The sequence below is a fragment of the Pithys albifrons genome, chromosome 31 (assembly GCF_047495875.1).
Source record: "Pithys albifrons albifrons isolate INPA30051 chromosome 31, PitAlb_v1, whole genome shotgun sequence".
In the NCBI taxonomy this organism is placed as follows: domain Eukaryota; kingdom Metazoa; phylum Chordata; class Aves; order Passeriformes; family Thamnophilidae; genus Pithys; species Pithys albifrons.
Genome location: NC_092488.1, coordinates 1,143,939 through 1,167,847, shown reverse-complemented (window position 1 = coordinate 1,167,847; position 23,909 = coordinate 1,143,939). Strand labels below are relative to the sequence as shown.

At 49.7% G+C, this 23,909-nt stretch overlaps 1 protein-coding gene across 1 annotated transcript; it reads right to left on the bottom strand.

Moving 5' to 3' along the window:
- Positions 1–1,382: 1,382 nt before the first annotated feature.
- On the bottom strand, positions 1,383–14,181 carry LOC139684103 (olfactory receptor 14C36-like). The gene is made up of 2 exons (XM_071579704.1): positions 14,136–14,181; positions 1,383–2,146 (listed from the first exon to the last, which is right to left on the bottom strand). The coding sequence occupies exons 1-2, from the start codon at positions 14,179–14,181 to the stop codon at positions 1,383–1,385; spliced, it is 810 nt and encodes a 269-aa protein (XP_071435805.1).
- Positions 14,182–23,909: the final 9,728 nt, after the last annotated feature.

The following is a 23,909-nucleotide window of genomic DNA, read 5'->3' as shown; positions in this document are numbered from 1 at the left end:
GGGAGTGGGGGGGAATCAAGTTACATGGATGGGTGTTCCCAGGGCTCAGTGTTGGGGTCAGCTTAGTTCAATTATTGTTATAAACGACCTTGACAAGGGCATTGAGTGCACCCTTAGTCAGTTTGCAGATCACACCAGGCTGAGGGGGATTGCTGACCTGCTGGAGGGCAGGAAGGCTCTGCAGAGGGCTCTGGACAGGCTGGATCGATGGGCCCAGGCCACCTGGATGTGGTTGAACAAGACCGAGTGCCAGGTCCTGCACTGGGGTCACAAGTACCCCCAGTCCCTGGCAATGCTCTGCAACTGATCCCCACAGCCTGTCCTGTGTCCTCAGTCTCTTCATTTCCAAGAACTTTGTGAGAAAAGGGAGCTCTGTGCTCTGAGCATGGAGGGAGATCCAAGTGCCACTGAAGTAGGAACCAAAACTCATCAGGTTTGTGTTCTTTGGGAGGTTGGGAACTGGTGATGCTTAGAGGCACAGTCCCTTCATTGCCCAGAGAAAAAATAAACACAGTAACATTTCTAAACATCACAGCTCTTTGTGCAGCTTTCCTCAGCCTCAGCAACCTGGATGACCCACGTCCTTGCTGTGCTGGTCACACAGCCCAGGGTGCTCCTGGCCTCCCTTGCTGCCAGGGCACACGGCTGCCTCCTGCCCAGCTCCTGCCCACCCACAGCTGCCTTACAGGGCTGCTCCCAGCCAGGCAGCTCCCAGCCTGTGCCATGGCCAGGGGAGGCCCCTGCAGGGGCACACACTGCCATTTGTCCTCTGGCATTGCAGGAGGTTCCTGCCAAGATGGGCTCTCCTCCTCCCTCAAGCTTTCCCTGAGCACAGAGGCCTGAGAGACCTTTCCAGTAAAGACTCAGGCAGAGAAGCCATGGAGTCCCTCAGCACCACAGCAGTCTCTGCTGGAATTAAATCCCCCTCCCCATCCCACAGCAGCCCAGCATTTCCCTCCTTCAGCCTTGGTCTCCAGTACAGCCACTGAGGCTCTTTTGGCTCTTGACTTTTCCTGCAGCCACCAACTCCAGGGGAGCTTTGCCTTTCCCACAGTCCCACGTGCACAGCTCAGGCCATGCCCAGGAATTCCTTGTCTGTGCCTGGCCTTGCTCCCACCCCCTGGCAGTGACTCTGTGGCCCCTTTGTGTCCCACTGCCCCACAGTTGGTCCCACAGCTCCCTGTGCAGCCCCAGCCCAGGGCAGGAGCATCCAGGGTGGGGAACAGCCCCTATGATGGGACGCCCAGAGCAGTTCCTGGGCTGGGTCACAGAAAATGGAGGAGCTAGAATGAAGTTAATAATGAAATATCATTGAAGACCATAATACTAGAAAGGGAAAACACAATGAAAAATGAGGTTATATTCATCTCTCATGACATAAACTACAGGCCATTGACAGAGGAAAGCAAGCAGTCTCTGGTTCCTGAAAAGCATCCAGTCATCTTTTTCTTCACAGCATCCCTGAGTTCTTGGTTCCTCAGGCTGTAGATGAAGGGGTTGAGTGTTGGAGGCAGCACCGAGTACAGAACTGCCAGAACCAGGTCCAGGGATGGGGAGGAGAGAGAAAGGGGCTTTAGGTAGGCACAGAAGACAGTGCTGAGAAACAGGGAGACCACAGCCAGGTGAGGGAGGCACGTGGAAAAGGCTTTGTGCCTTCCCTGCTCAGAGGGGATCCTCAGCACAGCCCTGAAGATCTGCACATAGGAGAAAACAATGAAAATGAAACATCCCACAAACCCCCCCCCACTAACCAGAAGAAGCCCAAGTTCTCTCAGGTAGGAGTGTGAGCAGGAGAGCTTGAGGATCTGGGGCACTTCACAGAAGAACTGGCCCAGGGCATTGCCATGGCATAAGGGCATGGAAAATGTATTGATTGTGTGCAGGACACCATAAAAAACCCCAGTAGTCCAGGCAGCTGCTGCCATGTGGGCACAAGCTCTGCTGCCCAGGAGGGTCCCGTAGTGCAGGGGTTTGCAGATGGCAACGTAGCGGTCGTAGCACATGATGGTGAGGAGGGAAAACTCTACTCCAACTAAGAGGAACATCAGAAAGAACTGTGCAATACATCCCTTATAGGAGATGGTTCTGATGTTCCAGAGGGAGTTGTGCATGGCCTTGGGGACAGTGGTGCAGATGGAGCCCAGGTCTATGAGGGACAGGTTGAGCAGGAAGAAGTGCATGGGGGTGTGCAGGTGGTGGTCAGAGGCTACGGCGCTGATGATGAGGCCGTTGCCCAGGAGGGCAGCCAGGAAGATGCCCAGGAAGAGCCACAAGTGCAGGAGCTGCAGCTGCCGCGTGTCTGCCAATGGCAGGAGGAGGAAGTGGCTGATGGAGCTGCTGTTGGACATTTGCTGCCTCAGGGTATGGTTATCTGTTGATGGAGAAAAAGGCAGGGACAAGTCAGGACAGGCTGCTTCGAGCTAAACTGGTGCCATTTCCTGTAGACTGTCCCCCTTTGTCTCAACCACCCTTGTTCCTTCTCTGAGGAAAACCCTCATCTCAGTCCCTGACTTGAGCTCCCTTTTGACTGTCTGAGTGTGCCAAGAGCAGCCAGGCCTGTGTGTGTGGGCTCTGGAGAAGCCATCCCTGCCCCACTGCGGTGCGTTTGGGGACATGTGGCATATTCTGGATTTGTCAGATGGAATCATTCCTAATGCAGAAAACTTATTAGCATCTACACTCTCAGTTCTAAAGGACAGGGTTGGCAGGAAGGGGATTTAGGGAATACTTTTCCTGGCCACTTTCCATGCCTGCTTCTCTGAGGTCAGAAATCCCCAGCATTTCTGCTGCACACAGAATGAGCCACAGCCAGGTCTGGGAGGTAAAGGGATTTCTGTAGCTCAGGGCAAGGTAAAGAATTGGACAGTCTTCTTCCCCATTGCCCTGTGGTTGCACCTTTGGGGATCAGATGACAATCACCTCCTCCATGTTACCCTGAGAAGAAACCAGACCCTGCTGAGAGCAGAGGGATCACTAAATGTCTCAGCCTTTCTTAAGGTCTTTGGGGAAGAATCAATTGTGCCAAAGACACAGTTCATTTGACAAACCCAACAGTGTTTCCTCAGTTATAACATCTCTGTGCTTCTCCATGGGGAATTCTGGTAGCAGAAATATGCTGTAGGAGAGATTTGCATCCAGGAGGGCAGCTCAGTGCTTGGAAGGACAGGACAAGGAGACCCCTGAGTGCCCTGGGGATGGTGGCTCATTAAGGGAGAGTCAGCTCATTCCCCTCTCACACACACTGCACACAGCCCACAGGTTAGAGGAAAGCTTTAACATTGCATTCCTAAGGACACACCTGCATGACAGGAATCACAAGGGCAGTGCCTGACTCAGATGCTGCAAATCCCAGAGCCTCACTGAGAGAACAAGACAAGAACAGTATCAGAGTAGTGGAGAAAGAAGGAAAAATATTGTGGTGCCTTCTCTGAGAGGCCAAGGCAGAGACAGCAGGCACTGAGGACAGTGTTACCCTGACCCAGCTGTGCCACCTCACAGACACCAACAGTGCCCTCCTTCCCACAGCATTTCTCCTTTTAGCTCCCCTTCATTCCCTGATCATATCCCTGCTGCCTGGACATTTTCCTCCTGGCAGGTGCCTTTTCCCTCTCAGCACTCCCAGTCCCATCCCACCCTCTGTGCACTCACCCCAACCCTACAGAAACCTGCCTGTCTGCAGGGCACTGCCTGGGGCATGTTCTCTTTGCAGGTGGGAAAGGGCAGGTCACAACAACCCTGATGGGCCCAGGAAAGGTGATCCTGGTGCTGTCCATAGCTGAGGCACTTCAGGAGGATCCCAGAAGACAGACTGACTCAAAGTTACACATCAGCAGTCTCAGTACATGTTCAACCATTGTGTGGATGGTCCTTGTGTGCCCCTTCCAATCCAGAAGATTCTGTGATTCTGTGATTACACCTCCTATTCTGCTTCTCTCATCCCCCAACAATCTCACCCTGCTCCAAGGAGAAAATTGAAAACACACTCAGGAAAGCACCTTGTTACAATAATCTCTGATTTACCATCTTCTCAGGAAGTGTCATCCAGAGCCATTCCCAGGTGGATCTGGAGCTGTGAGCAGCCCTGACCCACACAGCACCCTCTCAGCAGCAGGACCCTGCCCTGCTCAGAGCTGCTCCTTCCTCCCACAGCTTCTCCCCAGACCTGTGAGCAGCTCCCCGGGCTGGCTGAGAGCTGCCCCTGGCAGGCAGCAGAGTCCCTGCCCCAGCACAGCACCCTGAGCTGCAGGACCCTGCTCTGCACCACAGCCCTGGGCACCCCTGGCTGCACACCCACCTTCACAGACCTGCAGCACACAATGGGAACAGGGATTGCCTTGCTCTGTCCCTCGGATGGTGCAGGAGGCAAACCCAGCTCTGCTGTGTGGCCACCTCCTCTGCACTGGAGGAACTGGGAGAGTCCTCCAGGAAGGTCCTAAAAGCTGTGGGATGTGCCAGTTTAGGAGATCCTTCCAGGAACTGAAGTTTATCCTCCTTAAAGTTTGACTGTTTCAGAGTGATAATTTCTCCTCTAGTGAGATATAAGCAAGCTCTCCTCTGTCTTCTTCCAAACTGTGCTTAACTTCCCTCTCACTGCTCTCCTGTGCCCTGGGTGTCTGCAGGCAGTGCCCTGAGCCCTGCTGGGCTGTGCACAGGAGCTGCTCCTGGGCAGAGCTGTCTCTCTGCAGCACTGCCCGCTTGCCAGGAGCTCCCTGTGTGCCAGGAGCCCGGCCCAGCTCAGCATCAAAACAATAAACCCTGGTGGGAGTTTGGTCCTGACTCCCTGAACATCAGGCCCTGAGTGGAACTTGAGGAAACCTCACAGGAATTCAAACTCGTGTTGCAACTCCAAAGTTTCTTGTAGTTTGAATGGGTCTCACTGAGGGACACAAAGGAGAAAATGTCCCCAGGCTCCAGTTAGAGCAGAAAACTGGAGGTAGTGCTGACAGCTGGGGACAGGCAAAGTAAAGTTGGCTCTGATGCTGAATAAACCTGGATGTGTTTCACTAATCCAGAGGTCTAAGCCTGGACCACGTTAAGGAAATGTCACAGCCATGCCACCCAGTCCCTGGAAAGGGAGATCCTGTCTCTCCCTCTCATTCCTCAGGGCTCTTCCTGGGGCACTGGGATGTGGGGATGTGAAATGCCAAGGGCAGGAGTATGGGGTGGCACCTCCCAGGCTGCTGAACAGGGACAAGGAGGGAATGAGGCCCCAGGGCTGCAAGGGTCACTTGTCTCCTCATGCCATCAGTGGCACACACAGCAGCCATGGCCAAAGGCCTGCACAAGTTGGCTCTGTCAGGGCCTTTCAGCTTCTGCACATCCCTGTCTCCTCTCCAGCCCAGACTGTCCTACAGTGTCCATGCCCTGCCCCTTTCCCTGCAGGCTGTTGTCATCCCCCTGACTGCCCCACCTGGCTGGCACCTTCCTGCACTGACATCTCTCCCTCCTCACTGGCTCTTCTTTGGAATACAAAGCTTTCAACTGATCTAGAGTCCTTGGTGATGTTTTGTGTCAGTGGACTTGTTTTGGGAGTGAAATTCCTTTCTCCATCTGTCCAGTCTGGACCTTCTTGGATGCCCTTGGTGACCTTATTTCTTTTTCTTTCTATTTTGTATTATTAAAATAAAAGCTTCACTATCGCTGAAACCACCATTGTGACACTGCAGAACCTCTTGGAGTCACAGGGTCACTGTGAAATCTCATGGATTTAAGGGGCCATTGTCACAGGACAGGGCCTTGTGGAGCATAAAGGACCAGTGTGACACTGTGGAACCTCATGGGATGAACGGCCCAGTGTGACACTGCAGAGTCTTATTGATCCAAAGGGATCATTGTCACTGTGTGCAACCTCATGGAATCCAAGGGTCATTGTGACACTGCAGGAGGTCGTAGAACCAAAGGAATTCTGGGACATTGTGGAAGCTCATGGAATGAAAGGAGTCTTGGGACACTGTGGAATCTCGTGGTGTCACGGGGGAAATAGAAGTATCAGACAGAGTTTATTAGAGAAGCTGTCTCATTGAGCTGAGAGGTGCAGAAAAGGCCCCCTTGCTTTCCACACTCCTTCTGAGAAAGCAGCCTGAGTGTGACAGGATCCAATCTTAGCCTCAGGTTTACTCTGTGGTTGAAATTTAAGGAATTAAAGAAGTCTGATCAAATCACATTCTCCTGCAGGTTTTAATGATGGCAAATCAGATACACCTGTATCAAAATAACTATTTCTTATGAGAAATGAATAGACAAAACAACAGACAAGTGAACAGATGAAAATTCTTAATCATTTACTTCAATATTTACTACACTGTGGAAAACTAAAACCCTACCAGTAGAGTATTTTATAGCATAAAAAATTGCACTGCTCTGTATCAAAGCAATTATTTAAAAGCAGTTGTAACAAAGCCAGCAAAAAGAAAAAAATCATTAAACAGAAAATGACATTTCTCACCACTCAATTAAAGAAGGGGCATCTCTCTTCTTCCCTTAACCCCTGGGCAGTGACCATGAAGAACCATCCTTCTTCATGGGAGAAGCTCCACACACTTCAAGGCAGTCTGTGGAAGGACGTGCCATATGAGAGTTGGGCTGGGATTTAAAGTTACACAGGGAGGGATTGCAGGTCCTGTATTTCCAGGCCAGTGAGCAGCTTATCTGTCAGCTCCTGTTTCAAAAAGCAGGATGTGTATTTGCAGTTTGGTGAACCAGGCTGGTTTTAGCAGAATTCAACACCAAACCAGCACCTTGGTGCCAGCAGTAACTCAGCACAGAGAGCCTGCACTGTTTGCATTCTCTGAGCAGATTCTGGGCCTGATCAGGGTACAACATCCCATCACTGTCCATAAGGCTCTGCAGAGCCACAGTGGCACCTTGATGCCATGAGGTTCCAAAATGTCCTGGGGTTGATCTGGTTCCAGGAGGCCCCACAAAAGACAAAGGCCTCTTGGTTCAATGAGATTCTGAAAAGTCTCAGTGTTCTCTGTGTTCCCTGAGGCCCTGCAGTGTCATGGTGGCCCCGTATCTCCAAGAGGTTCCACGGTGTCCCTGTGTCCATTTGGTTTGGTGAGGCCTCAAGTGTCACAGTGGCCCATTGACTCCTTGACTTTCAGAAATGGTCCAGATTTCCTTTGGTTCGATGAGAATCTGAAGTGTCACAATGTCCCCTTTGGTTCCATGAGGTTCTGTGGTGTCACAATGTCCCCTTTGGTTCCATGAGGTTCTGTGGTGTCACAATGTCCCTTTGGTTCCATGAGGTTCTGTGGTGTCACAATGTCCCTTTGGTTCCATGAGGTTCCACACTGCACTTGCAGGAACACACATGGGTGGATGTTGCCCCACCTGCAGAGCTGCCTCCAGCTCTGGGGTCCCAGCACAGCAAGGACATGGAGCTGTTGGAGAGAGTCCAGAGGAGACACCAAGATCATCAAAGGGATGGAGCAGCTCTGCCATGAGGAAATGCTGAGAGAACTGGAATTGTTCAACATGGAGAAGAGAAGGCTTTGGGGTGACCTAATTGTGCCCTTCCAGACCTGAAGGGACCCAACAAGAAAGATGGAGAGAGACTATTTACATGGGCCTGGAGTGACAGGACAAGGAGAAATGGCTTCACATTGATAGAGGGGAGGGTTAAATGAGATATTAGGAAGAAATTCCTCATGGTTAGGGTGGTGAGGCCCTGGTACAGGTTGTGCAGAGAAGTTCTGGCTGCCCCATCTCTGGAAGTTCTTCAAGGCCAGGTTGGATGCGAAGCCCAGTCCAGTGGAAGGTGTCCCTGTCCATGGCAGGGGGCTGGAATTAAATACTCTTTAAGGGCCCTTCACACCCCAAAATTCTGTGATTCTGAGACTGGTGGGTGATGTGGTGGTTGGGGCTGTCTGGGTACAGACACCATGAAATAGTGGTGTTTTCCATTGTGGGTGAAGGAAGGAGGGGACAGCAGAACTGATGCCTTGGACTGCTGGTGGGCAGACTTTGGCCTGTCTGGGAGAATGTTTGAAGGAGTTCCTTGGGAGTCAGTCCCGAAGGAAAAAACAGTTCTGGCAGGCTGGAGGTGCTTAAAGAAGGAAATCTCAAAGCTCCATGAGCAGGCTGTGCCAAATGGCCCTCAGAAAAGCAGGTGTAGAAAAGACCTACCTGGTTAAACAGAGAACTTAGGCTGTAACTCAAAGGATAAAAGAGAGTGGACCACCTCTGAAAGAAGGGCCAGGAAAGTTGAAAGGGACTACGAGGATGTGATGAAGTTATGGAGGGGAAGAACTTGAAAGGCCAAAGACAAGCAGGAACTGAATTTGTTCACTGCACTTAAAACCAACAAAAAACGTGCCTCTAAATCCCTGGACAGCAAAAGGAGGGCTCAGGAGAGTCTCTATCCTTTTCTGGATGCAGAGGCAGCACAGTGTCAGGGGAGGAGGGAGAGGCTGAAGGTGTTAGTGACTTCTTTCCTCAGTCTTTAACACCAAACCCAGTCATCCTCAGGATACCCAGATCCCAGGGCTGGAAGTTGGTGATGGGGAGCTGAGTGAAGCCCCCATAATCCAGGCAGAAATGGGCAGTGACCTGTCCTAATGACACCAATACAACTCCCTGTGCCCAGAGGGGATGCACCCCAGAGTACTGAGGGAGCTGGAGAAAGAACTGGCCAAGTCTCTTCCACTCATTGCCCAGCAGTCCTGATGAACTGCAGAAGTCTCAGCTGACTCAAAATCAGCAAATGTGATGCCCAACCACAGGAAGTGTGTGAAGGAGGATCTGGGCAACTCCAAGGCAGTCAGCCTGTCCTTGATGCCAGGGAAGGCCATGGAGCAGATCACCTTGAGTGTCATCACATGGCATTTGCAGAAGAACCAGAGGACAAGGCCTAGACAGTCTGGGTTTGGGAAAGGCAGGTCCTGCCTGACCACCCTGATCTCCTTCCATGACAGAATGACCCACTCAGGAGATGAGGGAACGGCTGTGGATGCGTCTCTCTACGATTCAGAAAAGCCTTTGGCACCACCTCCCACAGCATCTCTTGCAGAAACTGGCTGTTCATGACTTGGATGAGGGAACTCTTTGCTGGGTGAAAAACTGGCTGATGGCCCAGAGAGTGGTGGGGGATGGAACTAAATGCAGGTGGGGCTGGTCACTAGTGGGGTTCCCCAGGGCTCAGTGTTGGGGCTGGTCCTTTTTAACATCATTCTTGATGATTTGGCCAACGGGATCCAGTGCACCCTCAGTAAGATCATAGACAGCACCAAGGTGGGGGTGATTGTGGATCTGCTGGAGCTCAGGAAGGCTCTGCAGAGGGATCTGGACTGGCTGCATCAATAAGGCCAAGTGCCAGATCCTGCCCTTGGGTCACAACAACCTCATGGAATGCTCCAGGCTGAGGGCAGAGTGGCTTGAGAGCTGCTCAGCAGGAATGGACTTGCAGGTGCTGCTTGACAGTGGCTGGATATGAGCCAGAGTGTGCCCAGCTGGGCAAGAAGGCCAATGGCATCCTGGCCTTTATTGAGAACAGTGTGGCCCACATGGTCAGGAAAGTGATTGTGCCTCTACACTGGGCACTGGTGAGGCCCCACCAGGAGTGCTGTGTCCAGTTCTGGGCCTGTCACTGCGAAACAGAACGGCTGACAGAACTGGTGCTTTTGAGAATGGAGAAGAGGAGGCTCAGGGAGGAGCCTCGTTGCTCTCTACAAAGACTGAAAAGAAGGTTTTAGTGAGGTGGGGGTCGGTCTATTCTACCAAGCACCTAGTGAGAGGAAGAGAGGAAATGTCCATAAATTGCATTGGATGCAGTTCAGATCAGATATTAAAACAAATTTCTTTCAACCCCAAGAGAGTGTTTACGTATTGCAGTGGGTTACCCAGGGAGGTGGAGGACTCTCTGGAAGTGTACACAGAGACACTTTGGAACCTCTTGGAGATACGGGGCCACCATGACACTGCAGGGCCTCAGGGAACACAGGGAACACTGAGACTTTTCAGAATCTCATTGAACCAAGGGGCCTTTGTCTTTTGTGGGGCCTCCTGGAACCAGATCAACCCCAGGACATTTTGGAACCTCATGGCATCAAGGTGCCACTGTGGCTCTGCAGAGCCTTATGGACAGTGACGGGATGTTGTACCCTGATCAGGCCCAGAATCTGCTCAGAGAATGCAAACAGTGCAGGCTCTCTGTGCTGAGTTACTGCTGGCACCAAGGTGCTGGTTTGGTGTTGAATTCTGCTAAAACCAGCCTGGTTCACCAAACTGCAAATACACATCCTGCTTTTTGAAACAGGAGCTGACAGATAAGCTGCTCACTGGCCTGGAAATACAGGACCTGCAATCCCTCACTGTGTAACTAGAAAAGCCCAGTCCAACTTTCATATGGCACATCCTTCCACAGACTGCCTTGAAGTGTGTGGAGCTTCTCCCATGAAGAAGGAGGGTTCTTCATGGTCACTGCCCAGGGGTTAAGGGAAGGACAGAGATCTGCCCTCTTTATCTGTGTGGTAAATTACAACAATCCCTGCTGAATGATTGTTTCTTTTTGCTGGCTTTGATACAACTGCTTTAAAAGAATTCTTTTGATACAGTGCACTGCACTATTTTATGCTATAATATACTATACTAGGAGGTTTTTAGCCTTTCCACAGTGTAGTAAATAATTCTGATTTAGATCTTTAATCTGTTCACTTATCTGTTTCTTTCTCTGTCCATTTATCATAATAAATAATACATTAGATATAAGTACATCTGATATGCCATCATTAAAACCTGCAGGAGAAAGTGATTCAATCACATCTCTATAATTCCCTAAATTTTAACCCCAAAGTAAACCTGAGGCTAATATTGGACCCTGTCACACTCAGGCTCCTCTCTAAGAAGGGTTTAGAAAGCAATGGGGTCCTTTCTGCACCTCATAGCTCAATGAGGTGCCTTCTCTAATAACCTTTGTCTAAGCCTTCCATATTTTCTGTGACACAATGAGATTCCACAAAGTCTCAAGACACCTTTGGTTCCATGGGCTTGCCCAATGTCACTATGGTCCCCTGATTCCATGAATTTCCACAGTATCTCAGGTTTCTTTTCATTCCATGAGGCCCCACAAAGCCAAAATGGACCCTTCATTCCATGAGGTTCAGCAGTGACACAGTGGTGGTTTCAGAGATGGTGGAGCTTTTTTTCCCTTTGCAGTTGGAAATAGAGTAAGAAAGAAAAAAGGTCACCAAGGACAATGGAGGAGGTGCAGACTGGAAACAAGGAGAAAGGAATTTCTTTCCAAGGTCAAGGTGTGGTGAAACACATCCCCCAGAAGGAGCCTGGATCAGCCCAAGGCTTTATGGAAGAGCCAGGGAGGAGGGAGAGATGTCAGTGCAGGAAGGTGCCAGCCAGGTGGGGCAGTCAGGGGGATGACAACAGCCTGCAGGGAAAGGGGCAGGGCATGGACACCATAGGACAGCCTGGGCTGGAGAGGAGACAGGGATGTGCAGAAGCTGAAAGGCCCTGACAGAGCCAACTTGTGCAGGCCTTTGGCCATGGCTGCTGTGTGTGCCACTGATGGCATGAGAAGACAAGTGACCATTGCAGCCCTGGGGCCTCATTGCCTCCTTGTCCCTGTTTAGCAGCCTGGGAGGTGCCACCCCATCCTCCTGCCCTTGGCATTTCACATCCCCACATCCCAGTGCCCCAGGAAGAGCCCTGAGGAATGAGGCAGGGACAGGATCCTACTTCCCAGGGGCTGGGTGTCAGGGTTCAGTCCTTTAGATTGTGAAACACATCCAAGTTTCCTCAGTATCAGAGCCATCTTTCTTTTGTCCATACTTGTCATTACTGTGTCAGTTTTCTGCTCTAACTGGAATCTGGGGACACTTTCTCAGTCCTGTTCCTCAGTGGGACCCATTAGGACTACAAGATGGTTCAGTGTTTCAATCTCACTTTGACTTCTTGAGAAGTTGTTTAAACTTACTCATATGGACTGAGTCTAATGTAAACAACATCAGTGCCCCCAGAGGGTCATTAAATGCCAGGGGATGTTGCTGTGCTGCTGAGCTGGGCCGGGCTCCTGGCACACAGGGAGCTCCTGGCAAGCGGGCAGTGCTGCAGAGAGACAGCTCTGCCCAGGAGCAGCTCCTGTGCACAGCCCAGCAGGGATCTGGGCACTGACAGGGCATCTCAGGGACACGAGTGGGGCACAGACAGAGCTTAAATGTGCTCAGGATTGGCAGGATGACTGAGAGCTCTTGGAGGAGAAATCTTTGCAGTGCTGGATACGGTGAGTCTGTGGGTGCAGGGCAGTGCAGGGGCAGCTCCTGGAGGCATCTCCTAAGGCTGGCACAGCCCCAGCTGCTGGGATGTGTCAGGAGGGGGCTATTGGGGGGCACTTTGGAATAGCTTTGGAGCTGGGGGGTGCAGCCAGGGGTGGCCAGGACTGGTGCAGAGCAGGGTCCTGCAGCCCAGGGCGCTGTGCTGGGGCAGGGACTCTGCTGCCTGCCAGGGTCAGCTCTCAGCTGGCCCAGGGAGCTGCTCACAGGGCTGTGGGAAAGGAGCAATCTCTGGCAGGTGAGGGCAGGTTTCACAGCTGTTCACAGCTGCAGATCACTAAAGGCATTAAAACAGGGAAGTTTAAATGAAACATTGGAAGTCGGGGGCTGCATGTTCTTTATGTCCTTTCTATCTTTTGCTCCAAGGTTTCTGTGTGGGCAGTGGGACACAGAAATTAATTTCTCAGTTCATGAGAAAGCTCTGAATCTTCAATCATTTTACTTTAAGGAAATCTCTCCAACCACCACACTGTGCCTTAAACTCATCATCAGTGTCACTTTTCCAGCCTCCTCGGAGTTGCTCAGACGATCCCATCAGAGCCTGCACAGCCAGAGCTGCCCCTGGGCAGTGCCCTGTGCTGGGAGGGCTCTGCAGGGCAGAGCTGAGCACCCAGGGCTGGAATGGACTCTGGGAGCACTGCCAGGGCCCAGCCCTGGGCACAGGGAAGCAGCTGCTGGCAGCAAAGGCCTGGGCAGGGAGTGGGGGAAAAGTGCCCTCAAGGCAGCCTTGGGGATGGGGGGTGTGGGGGGTGGCGTTCATGCAGCTCTGGGGGCACTTCCCTGAGCTCTGCTGGGCACTTTGTGCTGGGCAAGAAAATTGAGAGTTCTTAAAGTGGAAAAGAACTTTTATCAGATGTCTCTTCTGAGTTACGAGTGCAGAAAAGAAACTTTTGCATTCAAGATGGGTTGAATCTGATACACCTTGTGAATGTCAAAGCTGTGAGAAAAGATTTCCATGTCCCACTGCAGCAGAGGAAAACTGGCTCCTTGGCAAAACATTTGGCAATATTTGACATCTTTGATTTTGGTTAGAAACAGACTGACTTTGACCTCTATGCTTAATAATCTTTCTTTTCTTTTTCTGAGAAGACCCTCTGCTAAGAAACAATAGATGTGCAACAGCAGCTCCATCAGCCACTTCCTCCTCCTGCCTTTGGCAGACACGCGGCAGCTGCAGCTCCTGCACTTGTGGCTCTTCCTGGGCATCTCCCTGGCTGCCCTCCTGGGCAACGGCCTCATCATCAGCGCCGTAGCCTCTGACCACCACCTGCATATCATACATGTGAACTGCGCATGAGAAGAAGAGCCTGAAGACCCCCCTAAGACCACTCTATGTCCAATCAAAAGAAAGCAACCCCCCAGCAACAGAGCCAAACCTACGCAGAGGTGAACATCATGAGCTATCACGAGCCTGATGAGATGAAGATCAAGAGCCATCACAAGCCAAGGCTGGGAGGGACTAATTAAAAATAGAGACTAAGACATTATCAAGAATGAAAAAACCTAAGCTAAAAAGAGGAACTATTGCAGACCAGGTGCTAGTGAGATCGCACACACCAGTCTGATGTACAAGCAAGATCCCAAGTTTATTCAAAAATACAGGTATATATCACCTTAAGTGACCCCGCCCCAGGTACGGAGGTCTGATTCCATAGGCTGAGGCTGGGAACATGTCCTTTTAAGGTGAAAACAAAACTTGTAGGCTGGTCCTTCAGACCCACCTGAATTAGGGGCGACAACATCTCCCCCTTTTGTTTCAAAGAACAAAATGAAAATACAGACAACATAATACAAAACTAACACAGTAATTTGTCATAAATTACAATCAGTGCAAAACAAGAAAACTTTTCTCACGTGAGACTTCTTGGTCCTTTCGTGTGGCCGTCACCACACTGACCATGGTAAACAAAACAACACATTTAATGAATTGTGTCTGAGTGCAGTGACTTCACTTATCAAGGGTTAGCTTCAGTCCAGCTGAGCTAATTCCCTATGCAACTTCACAAGAGCAATTCTCAGTTCTACGTGGCCATCGTAGACTGAGAAAAGCCTTGAGATTCAGTCACTTCAGGCACTTTGTGAACTTATTTGAACAGTGAAATTAAACTTTTGGTCAGAAGTTAGACTTTTTAACTAGTACTCAGATTCATGTGTCAGCATTACTTGTTAAGTGAGCTGTGGATCCTCTGCCATCTGTAGGGTTAACAGGCATGTTGTTCCCTGCAGATTTGGCTGGGTCTTTTCAAATCCAGGGCTTTACCCATTTTGCTGGTATCCACTCACTGCCTTGATCTGAAGATACTCAAGCGTATCCACGGCCCCACGTTATCAGCTGAAAGGGACCTTTCCATATGTTCGAGGCAGGTTGATACACTGCAACTTGAACATCTGAGGCTGAGAAATTCTGTAAATTTTCTGAGAAGTGTGAAAAAATTGGGGGATCATTAGTCTCCCTTGGGTTTAACCAATTTAAAACATAACAAGCTTTCATCAGCACATTCTGTGGGCTACGCATCTCCATTTCCCCCTCTCTTTTTAAAACTGACACCATGCGTTTTAAATCTTGGTGGTGGCGTTCAATGATTGCTTGTCCTCCAGAGTTATGGGGGATGCCAGTGACATGATTAATCTGCCATTGATTAAGAAAGGTGCCACATATTTTGCCTTTATATGCTGGAGCATTATCTGTTTTGATAATGTCAGGCTTACCCAATGCAGCAAAAGCACTAAGCCAATGTTTAATACATGCCTTGGCAGCAGTGGAGACGTCAGCACTGGCCCACATTGCTTTAGAACAGGTGTCAGCTGACACATGAACGTACCTTAAATGTCCAAAAGATACAATTTCAGTGACATCAGTCTGCCAAATTTTCCGAGCTTCTAACCCTCGTGGGTTCACTCCTCCAGATTGAATGGGTGCTATTTTGGCACAGTCAGGGCAGGAAGCAATAATAGCCCTGGCTTGTGATCGTGACAGAGCAAATTCATTATGTATGGCTTTAGCTGATTGGTGGGAAAAGGAATGTGACCGGGTAGCTTGTTCAAAAGGAGTTGGTGTTGTGACTGCAGCAGCAGAAACAGCCTGATCAATAAATGCATTACCTTGAACAAGTATGCCTTCTCCATCTGAGTGACTGTGAATGTGAGTACACAGAAAGGGTGCTGATGATGTTCAACTAAATTCCATAATGTGATGAACAAGGGTTGCAGTTTTGAATTTGAAATGTACCCTAATAAGGAACGGGAAATTCTAGTAACAATTCCTGCTACATACAGAGAATCGACAACAAGGTTAACGGGCTGATGAGAGAAATGCTGAAATACCAAAATTACAGCTTTTAGGATTTGTTTGTAACTTGGAGAGACAGACTAAGCAACATGCTCTTGAACTGGACTGTTCTTGTTTGATTGGACAGTCAATGACTAGTCCTAGGCTACTACTGCTTGTGGTTGTGGTTGCCATATGGGGAAGGCAGCTTGGCTCCAGTTTCTATGAGGTATTTGACTGGCTGTGCCCCATGGCCTGTAGCCCCTCTGGTTTTCTGGAGGCCCAGCTCCCCATCCCATGTTTGTTAGAGGAGTGCCATCCTTTTTATATTTAGAATGACAATCCTGGGCCCTGTGGCCAAGCCTGTGACAACGGTTACATTCTCCAGTGAAGCTTTGAGTTCTGCTATATTTTGGTTGTGCTGGACAAGATTTTGTTGTTAAATTCCAGGGTCTTTTCCCCCTTTTTTGGGTAGATTGTTTGTTAAGAGCTGTGGCTAGAGCAGAGGGATGTAGCTTTGCTTTTTCTTCCTCCTCTACCCAGGGCAATCTGGCACAGGCTTCAATTAACTGTACCAAAGTAGCTGTAGCTGGTAGAGAGGCTATGAGCTGTTTGCATTGAGGATTGGCATTATTAATTACCAGATCTTTCAATAATACTGGTTTCATTTCAGGGGTAAGATTTGGAGCCATGTCCAGGGCTTCTTTTACTTTGTCTACAAATTCCATAAATGTTTGTCCAGGTTTCTGCATTATTTGCATATAAGGTAGAGAAGGTTTTCCCTTCTTAGGCAGATTAGAGAATGCGGTCAAAGCAGCATTCTTTGACTGTTGCAGAATATGAAAATGTAATGCAGCTTGTGTTTGTGGGTCTTCATAAGCTCCTGATCCCATTAGCTGGTCTAAAGATGCTAATCTTAAGGGATGTCCAGTTTCTAAGTGTATATTTTTTTCCTGTTCCTCCATTAGCTGCTCTTTCCATTTCTGTAGAAATAACATATAAGCAGTAGGAGGTAGAATAAACTCCATTAATTAGTGTCTGCTGGAACTAGGTTGTTGTATTTTATGAAGGCAGTGATTTGGTTTTTTACTAAGGCATTGTCATAGCCGTATTGAAAGACTATAGTGTGTATTTTTTGTGCAATTTTCCAATCAAGTGGTTCCCATTTTGAGCCTTGTGTAGTGTTCATCAGAGGCGCAGAAACCAGAGGTCGCAGGGAAGGTGAAGGTGTACCTGCGTCAGCCGCCAAAGAGACTCTTTGTACCTTTGCTGGCTGTTAAATGTGAGGTCGCGAGGTGGCGCTGTTGCTCCATCTACCGAATCTGGTACCTGGGTATCAGAAGGCTTTGAAATTAAGTTAACTACCTCGCGATTCCCGGCTCCCGCCATCATGTCCCAAACAGAGGCTTCTTCCTGCGCCATTGCTGCGGGGGGACCTGCGCCTCGCGCATGCGCCTTGATGGGCATACTGTAGGGAGGGGAATGGGGCGGTCCTGGCGCCTCGTGGTAAGCGCGCGCAATCCCTTTGTTTGATTTCGCGGGCATTTCCATGAGGTTTTCAAAGCCTCTCACGGTTTCGGTTTCAAACTCAGCTATGGCGCGCAGCTCTACCGTGGACTTGGAACATGAATTAAAATCACTTACTCCTTGGTACTGTTGGATATCTCTGCTGTTTGCGGCGACGAACGGCGTGGAAAAGCCTTGGTCCCACGGCTGGTGTGGTCTCGTCGGATCTCCCGGAGCGGGGGCGGGCGGCAACGACGGGCATGGCACAGCGCTGGCTCCGCGGCTCGGCTCCGGGCTCCGCGCTTGCGGATAGGGCGGTGGCGATGCCGAAGGGAACGGCAGCGGGGGTCCGACGGGCGGCACGGGCGGTGCAGAAGGGTACCGCGGCGGGGGCTCCGCGAACGGCGGCGCCCACGGCGGTGCAGAAGGGTGCTCAGGGGAAAAGTCGCTCTGCAAAAGGAGACTCTTTTCCCTTCTCTCAGGTAGCTTGAGTTTTTTCGGGCTCGATCTACCTCTAACAGCATTTTCCTTATAGCTGTATGTGACGGGATAAGCGGCAAGAGATCTTCGGGGGCAATTTGTGATAAATTCCACAAATCTGCCCCGATATTGTCACACAATTCTATGGAAAGCGTGGAGCTGGCATCGGTTAAATGCCCTGACTAAAGCACCAGTCCAGAAATTTTTGTAAGGCTTGTCTTTCAATGTTTTTGTAACAAGTACTAATTTTTCAAATTTATCAAGCAATAAGTTCGTCTTAGTCAACTTGGAATTTCCCATGTTTAACTCACTGGTTTGAAGGTCATGGTTTTTTCTTTCAGTCCACGTTCTTCCAGCAGCTCTCAAAGGCCACTTCCAAAACCTCCCGAGTTTACAGGAGACAGAAGCTCTCAGGGGCCTATACACAAAGCTCCCAGAAAACTGGGGAACAGCAGCTCTCAGGGGCCACTACTTAAGGGTCTAGGCAGGTCTGCAGATGGCTTTCATGTCTTGAATCACGTCGAGGTCCACCAGATGTTACAGACCAGGCGCTAGTGAGACCGCACACACCAGTATGATGTGCAAGCAAGATCCAAAGTTTATTCAAAAATACAGGTATATATCACATTAAGTGACCCCGCCCCACGTACGGAGGTCTGATTCCATAGGCTGAGGCTGGAAACATGTCCTTTTAAGGTGAAAACGAAACTTGTAGGCTGGTCCTTCAGACCCACTTGAATTAGGGGCGACAACAAGGAACAATCACAGTCTATAAAAACCAAGCCTATAACTTGTATCCTTTGCGAGCCAGCTGGGAGCACTGGGCTCCTAAGCTGGTCGCCCAGGGCATTTCCTAGGATGTCCTGTTTGTTTATTTGTCTAATAGTTGCTGCCGTGAATTATTTGTCTATTGTTGCTGCAATAAATGATTAAAAATTAAGTTTTGAATGTTGGCCTCAATAATTCGGTCAGTTTTACCAATAACCCTGTGACAAACACTTGGCAACAAAACAGCAAATCCATTGCAGAGTGACAAGACCTCAGCTGCTGATATTTCCATTGGTGCAGACTGTTGTGTGCAGGATGGGCAGTTTAGATCGTAAGGGTGGACCTGCCCAGGGATTTCTTTGTTCAGGTCCCTCTGCTGAGGCACCAGCTCGAGCTACCAAGTATTGGGATTGATCTGAGCCACTAAACCCACCAGATGAAATGAGAGCCTGTACGGTGGTCTGTATTAGGAGACGTAATCCAACTGCTGGCAAATACTTTATTAGCAACTACACAACTGTCCTAGTTCAGCAAACTGAGACCAGTTTATCACTGTCTGGGTGTGACCAAAGCTGTGTATTCTAAACCCCCTGTGTCGTTTCTCATGAACTGTTAATAGTGGACCATTTGCAGCAGCTCCCCAGGGCACACCCCCCAGGATCTGTGCTGGGTGTGAAAGACACCTGTGAGAGAGGAGCTGTGATAACTCCCCTCTGGGGAGTCCTTAGTGCCTTCACACCCAGCCTGAGGGGTCATGTCTGCTCATGGGCCATCAACAACTCCAAATATACCCCATGACTGACACAGTCAGATCACCCATTGTGGAACTCCCCTCCCTGGGGGACATATTGGGTGTTCCCATCTGAACCAGAGGGTATAGAATCTTGGGGTTTGGGGACTTCTGGGACCACCTGTCAGATCCAGAGGAGAACCAGAACCTCGACAGGACTGAGACCACCACTCATGTCCAGACTGTGACTGTCATCTGCACCAACAGGTGTTTCTCTTCCTTTTACTTTAGACTCAGAGGAATCACGTGGGACTCAGCACAGGGGCCAACAAACACCATTCTGTTTGTGCCCCAGGGTGCTGGGTTATACTTCTGGGTTTTTGGGTCAAAACCAATTTCTCTTTGTATCATTGCATTCATTGTCATATTTTTATTAAATTGTAACTCTGACTTCATCTCTCTCATGTTGGTTTCATTTCTCCTCTTGGTTTACCTTTAAACCAGCGCATCTTTTAAAGCCCAATGTGGGGCACGAGAGAGAAGTCAGACTTACAATTTCATTTTAAACATCTGTGTATTTGGATACAGAAACTCCCTGATTACCCTGTTGCTTGATGTATTCCCATGGATGTTGTCTCTCAGCCTGTTCATATTTCAACATATGGGAATTTTTTACCTATTTGATGCCATTTTTAAGACCAGGGAGAGGGACCAAAATTGTGTTATTAATATATTACTTTTATATCACCATAACATCAGAAGCAGTGAGCTTCATTGTGAATGTGTATTCAGTCCTGTTTGCCTGTCCTAGCTTGGGTTGCTGCCTCTGGGGCCTCAATAAAAATAGCACCCAGCCTGTGGGGTAACAGAAGGGAATGGTTCTTTCCACACTTTCACCTTTTTCTCCCCCTTCAGACCTGCTACAACAGTCTTTGAGAATATTGAGTTTCCTTTTGATATTAAGGACAGTGTAATACTGTTGTTAGTGTTGCTTTGTCTCCTCTGTACTGTACACACCATGCTTAGGGGTCAGCACAGGGCCTTCTAGGGAGGTTGTTTGGAGGCCTACCCTGAGAGTGGATAATGCTGAGTGGCACAGGAAGTGGGAGGACATGGGCCAGTATTTGGAGAGTTTCTCTCCTCCAATGATGAGGAAATTCAACCCTGAACAACTGCAGGACCCTGTTGGAATAATAAGCCACGTGAAAGGGAAATGCTCTGGCAGATCCAGAGATGGGCAGCTCACAGCAACCTGCTGGGCCCTTTCACGGGCCTAACGGGCACTGCTTGGTGTGGAACAGCCCCATCAGGAGGAGGAGAAGAGAGGCAATTGCACAGGCAGCGTGTCCACCCAAACCACGGCTGAGCCAGAGAGATAAAGAAATACATCAACCAACATCATGTCCACGCAAACTGCTGAGGAGCCAGAAGGGAACTGAAACTAATAGCCATTGTCCCTGTCCAGAACAGAAAATCAAAGACCAAATCACTTTGTATAGGGAATGACAAGGAAGAGGCAGGACCTTCACATCAAGCAGAAGAAACGGAGCCAGAACTAATCAGCCGGTCCCTATCCCTGGGTGAGCTGTGTGAGCTCCGGAGAGAGTTCACATGACAGGCGAATGAGTCCATCTTGACCTGGCTGCTCCGAATCTGGGACACCGTGGCCAATGATACAATTCTAGATGGGAGTGAGGCAAGGCAGCTGGGATCCCTGTCTCGGGATGTCGTCATTGACCAGGAGATTGGAAAAAGGCAGGAAACTCTCAGCCTCTGGCGGCGACTGTTGTCAAGTGTAACGGAGAGATATCTTTGCAAGGAGGACCTCCATGTACAGCAAGGACAGTGGAACATGTTGGAACAAGGTGTCCAGTGCTTAAGGGAATTAGCCACACTGGAGATAATCTTTTCAGAGGACGAGAGATGCCCTAAAAGTCTGGATGCTGTACAGTGCACATCCCAGATGTGGTTAAAGTTTGCACGGCTTGGGGCAGAACTGTATTCTCGCTACCTTGCAATGTGGCAGTGGAGAGAAGGAGAGGACAAGGTGGGCGTGCTGGTAAAGCAAACTGGAGATTTATGAAGACACTGTCACTGCCCCATTACGAGCCCACATCTCAGCTCTGAAAACAAAACTGGTCGAACTGGAAGAGAAGATTAAGGAAGGAATCTTCCATATCTTGCCAGGACAAATAAAAGTCTCTGCCATCAGGAGCAGGCATCCCCCAGCCAAGTAGAAAGGGTACACTCCACATGGCAATCTATGTTTCTTCCTCCATGAGCATGGAGAAGATATGAGGAAGTGGGATGGAAAACTCAGCTCTTCTTAGCAGCACGGGTACATGAACTGAAAAGAGGCACAACTACCACAAGAAACTCTTCAAGGTTAAATGCTGCTCCGGTCTCTTGTGGGCAAGACTCCAGATGGTATAGGAGTGATGTCATGTCCGTTCCTCTTTGTGCTGGTTTAAAGGTTAAACAGCAGGGGAAATGAACTCACCACGAGAGAGATTATAAGTCAGAGCTAAGATTTATTAACAATATTACAATAACAACACTGACACAAAAGGGAAATTGCTTTCAACTCACAAAACCCCAGCAGTATAACCCAGTGTCCTGAGGCACAAACCCAAGGGGGTTTGTTTGCCCTTGTGCTGAGACCCCTGTGGTTCCTCCAAGTCCAGAGCAAAAGGAAAAGAAAAACCTGCTGTTGGTGCAGGCGAGGGCTGTGGTCTGGGCGAGAGCGGTGATCTCCTCCTGTCAAGGTCCTGCTGCTGCTCTGGATCCAACAAGAAGTTCCCGAGGTCTTCTTACCCACCACTTATGTACCCTCAGGGAGCACTCAGTCCCTCCCCCTGGGCGGGGACTCACACAATGGGTGGTTAACTCTGGGAGCCAGGGGGTGTTGAACTGTTGATGGCCCATTAGCAGCTCCGCCCCCCTCAGGCTGGGTGTGAAGGTGATAATGGCTCCCTGGGCAGCTGCTGCTAATGGCCCATTGTCCTTGGGGAATGAATAGAGGGGGTAGAATACACAGCTTTGATCACCCCCACACAGGGTTAGCTGCTCCCTCCTGCTGAACTGGGACACTCTTGAAGGGCCCTTCACGTCATATTTACAGGAAGACTGCAGTGAGTTCCACGACCAGAACAAGGGGGGCCCTGCCTCTAGCAAGGCAGAGGAGAGGGACATTTGGGTTTATGGACCATGTGAATTCGATGGCCTGGTACATCACACCTATCAGGGGAGCCACCTACACCGAGCTGGGTTGTGGACTGGTGGTCAGAAGAGCTCAGGCACACCAGACATCAGAAGGCTTGATCACAAGGCTCACAACTTAGGGAGTTTATTCAAGATAGGTTAACAGACAGTTCTCATAGCTCATAGGAGAAGAAGTTAGTTCCTATTACAACAGTAGATCTAGATCTGACTCATTCTCACATCCTAGCAAATCTCTCTCTCATGCAGTAATATCCACACCTTTTAAGTACTCTCAGATCCAACATGCTATCACATAATTGGTTAACCAATTCACCTTGCATACACCACAGCTTCTCATTGGTTAGAAGTCACCGCACATACTCCAGGTAGCTCTGTTCTCTTCAAGCTTAAGCTGACATGCATATTGAGGCCATCAAGATACGCAGGGGCAGAATCCATCTCTATTTCTGGGGTGACAGGGGGATCCCAACAGCTGACTGTACTGGAAGCTGAAGTCAGCTTGACTGGGAAGGAATGGCATAGACACCCCATTGTGACTGGTCCAGAGGCCCTGTGTATCCTTGGCATAGACTACCTGAGGAGTGGGTATTTCAAAGACCCAAAAAGACTTTTTTGGGCTTTTGGCATAGCTGCTGTGCAGACAGAGGAAATCAGACAGTTGAACACCTTGTCTGGCCTCTCAGAGGACCCTTCTGCTGTGGGACTGCTGGAAGCTGAAGAACAGTTGGTACCGCTGGCCACAGCCACAGTGCACCGTCGGCAATACCGCACCGACCGAGACTCTGTGACCCCCATACACAAGATGATTCCTGAGCTGGAGAGCCAAGGGGTGGTCAGCAAGACTCGCTCACACTTTAATAGCCCCATATGGCCAACGCAGAAGTCCAGTGGAGAGTGGAAGCTGAAGGTGGATTACCGTGGCCTCAATGAGGTCACACCCCCCTGAGTGCCGCTGTGCCGGACATGCTGGAGCTTCAGTATGAGCTGGAGTCCAAGGCAGCCAAGAGGTTCCACCATCGACATTGCCAATGCCTTTTTCTCAACTCCTTTGGCAGCAGAGTGCAGGCCACAGTTTATTTTCATCTGAAGGTGTGTGCAGTACACCAAGAATAGACTGCCCCGGGGTGGAAACACAGTCCCACCATTTGCCATGGACTGATCCAGACTGCACTGGAAAAGGGTGAGGCTCCAGAACATCTACAGTACATCAATGACATCATTGTATGGGGGAACACAGCAGGGGAAGTTTTCGAGAAAGGAAAGAAATAATCCAGATTCTCCTAAGAGCTGGTTTTGGCATTAAACAAAGTAAGGTCAAGGGACCTGCTCAGGAAATTCAGTTCCTAGGAGTGAAGTGGCAAGACAGACATGGCCAGATTCCATCAGAGGTGATCAACAAAACAGCAGCTGTGTCTCCACCGACCAGCAAGAAGGAAACTCAGGCTTTCCCAGGCACCGTGGGCTTTTGGAAGATGCATATTGCTGAGTACAGTCAGATTGTAAGCCCTCTCTACCTTGTGACATGGAAGAGAAATGATTTCCAGTGGGGGCCTGAACAACAACAAGCCTTTGAGTAGATTAAACAGGAGATTGCCCACACAGTAGCTCTTGGGCCAGTCAGGTCAGGACAGGATGTGAAGAATGTCCTCTACAC